Source organism: Quercus lobata, chromosome 8 (genome assembly GCF_001633185.2).
Source record: "Quercus lobata isolate SW786 chromosome 8, ValleyOak3.0 Primary Assembly, whole genome shotgun sequence".
Classification (NCBI taxonomy): domain Eukaryota; kingdom Viridiplantae; phylum Streptophyta; class Magnoliopsida; order Fagales; family Fagaceae; genus Quercus; species Quercus lobata.
The window spans coordinates 22,108,678-22,116,828 of NC_044911.1; the positions used below are offsets into that span (position 1 = coordinate 22,108,678).

General features: G+C 38.9%; 1 protein-coding gene across 1 annotated transcript; it reads right to left on the reverse strand.

Annotated features, from left to right (window-relative positions):
• Positions 1-5,021: 5,021 nt before the first annotated feature.
• LOC115956608 lies at positions 5,022-6,602 on the reverse strand. Its single transcript, XM_031074933.1, has one exon. The coding sequence runs from the start codon at positions 6,600-6,602 to the stop codon at positions 5,022-5,024; it is 1,581 nt and encodes a 526-aa protein (XP_030930793.1).
• Positions 6,603-8,151: the final 1,549 nt, after the last annotated feature.

Here is an 8,151-nt window from a genome sequence, read left to right on the forward strand (position 1 = left end):
GTAAAAGAATCCCAGTACCTTATACCAACATACAGTTGAACCCTTACTCCAATACCCAATTGGACTTGTTCTATAGTGACAATCTCTCATTTTCAATGCACGGATTCCAGTACGCGACTTCAATCACCAACTAGAGAAGGATGTTGGCTGCAAAGTTCTTCTGTTCATCACACAATGAAGATCATGAAGTTTCTTGGTCACAAAACCTTATAGTGTACAAACACAGTAGCTTTTTCCAGAACTAGGGCAAAACTAGGTTTCTGATCACACTCTTCTTCACACTATGGAATTATGTTCTTGTGCAACTTGCGTCACCTTTTACGGCCTTTAAAATAATCTTTATATATGTTTAGGATTGTGAGAAAAGAAAGCCCAAACATACATTCACGGATTAGATGAAAAATAGTCCTGAAAAACTGAACTTTATAAACCTCAACAGATACCTATCTGTCAAGAAGCTGTCGAGCCACAAGACTTAAACAGCTCTCTAAACCTCGATAGATGCTAGCTGTCGAGTTTTAATGAACAGCACTTTCTGACTTGGTTTTTAGACAGACTTGCATGGTTTTAACACTTGAACTTGAAACCTTATTTCTTGAAGCATTAAACTCATCCTAGATCTACCCAATTACAAGTAAAGTGCGTTTTGTCAAAGGATTAACCAATTATATAAACTAGTGACATATGTTCCTAACATTGAATCACATATGTCCTAACAATCTTCCCCTTTGGCAATCCATGACAAAACCATAACAAACAAATGAACATATGAGAGAAATCATAAATCACTTAACTCATACTCACTTGTTGAAAACAATAAAATATATCCTAACACAAACTCTTGAAAAACTTTGCAAGAAGAGAGTTTATGGCAAGTAGACTTCGACAATCTGTATTTCTGAAACACTTTAAACAAAACTCATCACGACATCTTAGTATGAAACAAAAATAAAAGATTGCATACAATTAATAAGAAATATGTGCATAAAAAGAGAAAAGAAACAACACATGTAAGGGTAGGTGAAAAACATACATCAATCATATAAAGAATATAAGTACAATATATGTCAAAATGGTCACAAGACCCATTTACAAGAGATAAATGTATCTAAAGTAGAAGGAAATTAAAAAGATACATAAAATCCTCACTACATCCCTTAAAATCAACACTCCCCCTAACAAAAATCTCCTATACTAACCCTCCCCCTATAAGCATGACTACCCTCATATCCAAAACTACTCCCCCCCTTTTTGTCCCGAGTGATAAAGGGTAAGAGTATCAAGTAGACATTTCGTCAACACTGGAAGAGCTAGCATCTCCAACCTCATCATTATCATTGTCGTCGGAGTCATCATCGTCCTCGGATGCCTCGGGAGGAGGAGAGGGAGACTCCACAAAGCCACCAAGGCGAGCTTGCCGTCTAGTAATACGACCGACACGGGTGTTCACCTGATACATTTCAGTAGTGAGTGTATCAAGGCAAGCATCCATGTGCTAAAACTGCACCATGATCACATCAAAGGTCTCACCTCCCACAAAAGAAGAGCGAGCGAAGGTGGATGGAGTTGAAGGAATGGGAAGAGCTGCTGACCCGGACCGCCTCGAACGAAATTGCGCCTCACTCCGTTTAACGGTAGCGGCATCTATAGCACCCATAACGTGGAGGTGGTTGGACAAGGGAAAGGGAACAGAAAAATGGCGTAAAATCCTCATGATAGCCGAAGGGAAGATGAGCTTATCATAGGTTGCCAAATCCCTATGTACGTCTATGATAGAAAGAATAAAATAAGAGGGCAAATCTATAGAGAGATGCTCTAAAAGTGAAAGCAAAAACCGAGCATGCGGCTCTGTAATAGAGTTATAGTGAGATAAAGGATGTAAAACAAAAGTTATGACCATGTTAAGAAACCTAGGGCCTTTGGCAAAGGCTGTACAAGAGGTTAACTAACAATCACCCTAATCAGAGGGACACCCATAAAAAGAGGAAATGAGCTCGTCTTTGGACACAGTCCTCAGACGATCACAACCGTGGTAGTTAGGATGCTCTACGCTTAGGACATGGAGCACATCGGATACAATATCTGGTGTGACCACAATGCACGTACCTCGAACACAAGTAACAAAAAAAGGTACTGCATAATCAAATCCATGCATGTTGGAGTAAAACTCCTAGATAAGCACGGATGGACAAGTGACCGGGACGTCACACAGTGACTCCCAACCCCTACTGTAGATGACAGTGGGTAGGTCAGTGTCAGAGAAGTTCGATAGAATGACTTGGCGTTCCGAATGAACGCCTCGTCTAGAGAAGTTCTTAAAGAAGTCAGATTTGGCCTTCTCATCAAGAAACCGGACAGAAAAAGGTGTAGGATTAGAAGAAGTGGATGCCCCGAAATGAAGAGGGTTCCGGAATGGAGTAGATTTGCATTTTGGGTGCCATAGAAGCAAACTAACACAAACAAAAAAGAGAGAGGGAGAAAGAGACAATCAAAAAAGTTTCAAGCAACAAGATATCACAATGTATTGAATAGAAAGTACGTATGCATGGGAATGCATGAACATGTGACATACAAAGGTAATTGCATCATGGGCTCAACCCAATCCAATCCTACCAACACACAAGTTTGCAACAAGGTAAACACACATCTAAGAATGCATGAAACATTGTTATAATGCAAATGAAATGTAATGCATGAAGTTTTAAGATCAAAAACACAAAACCCATCCCAAAAATTTTGCAAAAACCTCTTTGATTTTGAAAAACCCCAAATTTTTCATCAAAACCCAAAAGTTAGGTCATAAAAGATGAAATGCATGAAAAAGAAGGATTAGGACCCTTACCAAGTGAAGAAAAACTTGATCTAGGCCGAAAAATCCTTGACGAAGAGGTTTGGAGTGAGTGAGAGAGGTTTTGGGAGGTGAAGAGTCAAGAGAGATCGTGATACAAGCTCAGTAATTCTCGACAGATTGAGAGGTGTCAAGAGGTGTTGAGCTTTAAAGGGTTCGACAGTTGTAGCTATCGAGCAGGTGTCTAAGGCAAAAAGAAACTCGATGGATTGAGGATCTGTTGAGGAGCTATCGAGGGGACAGAAAGTTGCTCGATTGATTGACCTAACTATCGAGAGGTGTTAAGATTGCGATAAAAAGCAACTAAATAGCTCGATAGATAAGCTAGGTGTCGAGAGCTGTCGAGGAGCTGTCAAGATTGCTTAAAAATAGTTTTTCAAATAAGAGAAAAAAAACAGACATGAATGCAATCAAACATGCAACTTAACCAAAGATCCAAACAACATTTTGAACTCTCAAAATCATCTTTCAACAGAAAGAAAAAAAAAAAGTTAAGCACATAGATCTCAAAACACACACACACACAAAATAAGTCTAACCAATTTTATATTTCAAAAACAAGTCAAGACAGTTTAGTGAGCATACATTAACACAAGTATTCCTTGTGATGGCTAAATCACATTGCACCTACACATGTATCAAAAGTAGCAAAGAATATTGTGTGTTGTGTGTGAAAAACATCGCAAGATTGCATAAGCGTCTACACATTATGATGATTTGAGATATGAGAAAATCACTTTAACTCACACACAATCATAACTGTTTGATGGGGACTATCACCTTCAAGATACATCCTATAACTCCCACATCTCCTAAAATACACGCTTGCAATCATATATAAAACATTTTTTATTCTTTTTACTTTTATTTTCTTTTCAAAGTTCATCTATTCAACACACGATGAAGATCATGAAGTTGCTTGGTCACAAAACCCTATGGTGTACAAACACAGCAGCTTCTTCAACAACTAAGGCAAAACTAGGTTTCCGGTCACACTCTTCTTCACACTATGGAATTGTGCTCTTGTGCAACTTGTGTCACCTTTTACGCCCTTAAAATAATCCTTATATATGTTTAGAGTTGTGAGAAAAGAAAGTCCAAACATACATTCACGGATTGGATGAAAAACAGTCCTGAAAAACTGAACTTCATAAACCTCGACAGATACCGATTTGTTGATAAACTGTCAAGCCATGGGATTCAGACAGCTCTCTAAGCCTTGATAGATGCTAGCTGTCAAGCTTTAATGAACAACACTTTCTGACTTGGTTATTGGACAGACTTACATGGCTTTAACACTTGAGTTTGAAACCTTGTTTCTTGAAGCATTAAACTCATCCTAGATCTACCTAATTACAAGTAAAGTGCGTTTGTCAAAGGATTAGTCAATTACATAAACTAGTGACATATGTTCCTAACATTGAATCACATATATCCTAATAATTATTAATTAGTGGCTGACATACACCACTAGACTTCAAACATGTTGGTTTATGTTAATACAATAAATAAATATATAATACCCGTTGACTCATATTATTGTGCTTGTAACTATCTCTATAAAAAGAGGGGGGGGGGTGGGTCTTACTACCACTCTTGAAAGTGTACGTAGAGAGCTTTATAAGCGCACATAAAAAAATGTAAGTAATAATTATTTGCGAGCAAAGAAGAGTGTTTCTTTGATAGAGCTTTTAGTTCAATCACTTGTGCAGAGTTGGCATGAGCTATATGACCATTCGGTCAGGCTATTCTATCCTAAAGGGGCCAGGACATGAATTGAAGTTTTGTTGCACTAGTTTGTGGAATTCGCCAACCACAAAAGGTTTGAATCTCCTTAAAAAGAGTGCAATTTTCGTGTTTCAATTTATTAGTTTCATTCTAATTTGTCATTACCATATCTCTAATTGAATTCATTCCTATTTTGAATTATTTGTAATTTTGAGTTATATGTATAATATCTTATCACTAATAGAATGAAATTAGATAAATAAAAACATAAGAACAAACAAGAAAGAATCAGGGCATAAGGTTGCATCATACCAACATACACCACTATATATAATAGTTTTTTTTTTTTTTTTTTGAAACTGAAACTGAATTTTCATTAAACTGAAATTGGAGAACAACAAAGTACAGCAAGTAGGAAAGAAAGAGCTAAAAACAATAAACAAAGTTAACACTTAGCTCTATCTAACAGTAAAACATGCTGAATGACAGGCAGCACAATTCCTTTCCACTGCTGAGAAGAGCCTGAAGATTTAGCTAACTGAGCCAGCTTATGCGCAACTCTGTTGTAGTCCCTTTTCAGATGTTGCATTTTCCAGCTTTGAAAAAACCGTAGCAGCTCCACAGAACCTTGGATGACCATCCCAAATTCACCATTGCAACTACTCTCATTAATAGCATCAACCACTTCACAAGAGTCAGATTCCACAATAATTCTTTGAAGCTCCATCTCCTTAGCCAACCGAATCCCTTCTTCTACTGCAAAAGCTTCTGTAACAGCCGCCCCATAGTTTCCATTCAACACCTTACTAACCGCAGCAATAGCCATCCTCCAACAATCTTGAATGACTACACCCATAGAGGACCTACATCCAATCCCAGCCGTAGCACCATCAACATTTATCTTATATACATCCGGAGGAGGTGCTGCCCAACCAATATCTGGGGCTTGTTGCTGTTGAGCCCGACAAAACAGAATTGCATTTTTGTAATCCTCCTGTGTACACCTTGCCAGGTTCCAAATTTGAGAGTGGGGACTTCTTTTAGACTCATGAACCACTTGATTTCTGTTAAACCAAATAGCCCACGTAGTAGCAAAGAGAGTCTCAAGGTCATTTGGAGAGCCAGCATCTAATATTTCCACTGCTAAATCCACAAAGCATCTGTTCACAGCCAACAAGTTTATTGGACAATCCTGCCAATTCCACCACACCTCACAAAGCTTATTACAATAAATTAAGGCATGGCTAGAGCTTTCAACAGCCTTTTCAAAGAGAGGACATTCAGCCCCCACATTTAGACCTCTCTTAGCCAAATTCAGCTTAGTGGGCAGCCCATCCATACAAGCCTTCCAAGCAAAAATTCTAACTTTGGCAGGGAGCTTGAGTTGCCAAACCTTCTTCCATAAGCGAGTCCTAGAGTCACCGCTTGAGCATTCATCCTCCTCTGAATTTTCCACAATAGGAAGTGCAACAAAATATGCACTCCTAACAGTGAAAACTCCCCGTTTGTTTCCTAACCAAATTATGCTATCTTCCGATAAATTATAGCTGAGGGGAATGTTAAGGATGGTTTCAGCCTCAAAAGGAAGAAAAAACCTCTTAACCATCTCCACTTTCCAGTGCCTTGTTTCTTCATCGATTAGCAATGACACCATTGGAAAATCTCCAATATCTTGTAGAGGGGAGCATACTTTGTAAGTAGTAGGATTAGGCAGGCACTTGTCTTCCCAAATATGTATCATCTTCCCATTGCCAACTCTCCACCTTACCCCCTTCCGAATAACCTCCAAACTATTATAAATGCTTCTCCACGCGTAAGAGGGGCTGCTTCCAAGCTTTGCACCCAAAATATTACCAAAAGGGAAGTACTTGGCTTTGTAGATTCTTACAATCAATAAGTTCGGGTTCGTCATAATACGCCATGCCTGCTTCGCAAGCATTGCTAAGTTAAAGGCTTGTAGATTGCGAAAACTCATCCCACCATCCGATTTTGATTTGCACATTTTCCTCCAGCTGACCCAAGCCATCTTTGCCTCTTGATCTCTCTCACCCCACCAAAAATTCCTCTCCATTCTTTCTAAGTCTTCACAAAGTCCTTTTGGAAGTTGAAAGCAATTCATAGTATAAGTAGGGATTGCTTGCGTGACTGCTTTAATCATAATTTCCTTTCCCCCTACAGAGAGCATTTTTTCTTTCCACCCAGAGAGTTTTTTTCCAACCTTCTCCTTAATTTCTGCAAAACCTGGTTCTTTGACTTTCCTATGACTGATGGGAGCCCAAGATATTTTCCTTGCCTTAGCTCTTACATTGGTCCTAAAATTTCCAAGACCTCACCCTTTGTTTCAACTGGGGTATTCTGGCTAAAGGTCACTGAAGACTTATCCATATTGATCTTTTGCCCCGATGCAGCCTCAAACCGCTCCAGAATTTCAACAAACTTGTTGACCTCCTTCTTTTCAGCCTTACAGAACAAAAGGCTATCATCCGCAAAGAACAAATGCGTGACTCTAGGGCAGCCCCTACAAATGGACACTCTATTAAGAAGATTCCTACTACTTGCATCAGAAATGAGGGCAGAAATAGCTTCCATACAGAGAAGGAACAGATAAGATGATAATGGATTGCCTTGTCGAGGTCCTCTAGTTGGAGAAATTCGACCATGAGCTTCTCCATTAATCAACACTAAGTACGTGACCGTTGTTATACATTTCATCACCCGTCCAATCCAATTCTCATGGAAACCCAACCTCCTCATCACCTCCTCAATGAAATTCCACTCTACCCTGTCGTAAGCCTTGCTCATATCAAGCTTGACTACCATGTAACTATCCTTCCCACTCTTTTTGTGATCCAGATAGTGCATTAACTCAAAGGCAATAAGCACATTATCTGTGATTAACCTCTCAGGTAGAAAGGCGCTTTGATTTTCAGAAATTATTTGAGGCAGTACAATCTTAAGGCGATTTGCAAGCACTTTGGAGATCAATTTATATGCTACATTACTGAGACTGATTGGGCGAAAATCCTTCATCCTGTTGGGCATTTTAACTTTTGGTACCAATGTTATATAATTACTATTAATATCAGATAAAGAAGCATTTAAATTTAGAACATTTAACACCATATTAGTAACATCATAACCTACAATGTCCCAAAATTTTTGGTAAAAGATAGCAAACATACCATCTAGCCCAGGTGCTTTAGTTGGATGCATTTGCCAAAGAGCTGTTCTGACTTCTTCTACGGTAAAATCCTTGGTAAGATCACCATTCATCTCCTCTGACACCTTGGCTTGAATTAAATTTGTTACCTCTTCCAAGCGGGATGGGTATCTGGAGGAATAAATATCTTCAAAATAACCAGTTACAGTCCTGACTATACCCTCCTTGCTATCACACGAAACACCTTCATCATTCCACAGCCCAACAATAGCATTCTTCCTTCTTCTCTCAGAGGCACGATGATGAAAATATTTTGTATTATGATCGCCCTCACCCAGCCATTGCACTCTTGATCTCTGCTGCCACCAGACCTCCTCATCATCTAACAAGAGATTAATCTCCTTTCTTAGCTTAT

What these genes read in the sequence shown, in the direction of transcription:
- LOC115956608 (XM_031074933.1), bottom strand. Translation starts at nt 6,602, where the DNA reads ATGGCTTGGGTCAGCTGGAGGAAAATGTGCAAATCAAAATCGGATGGT.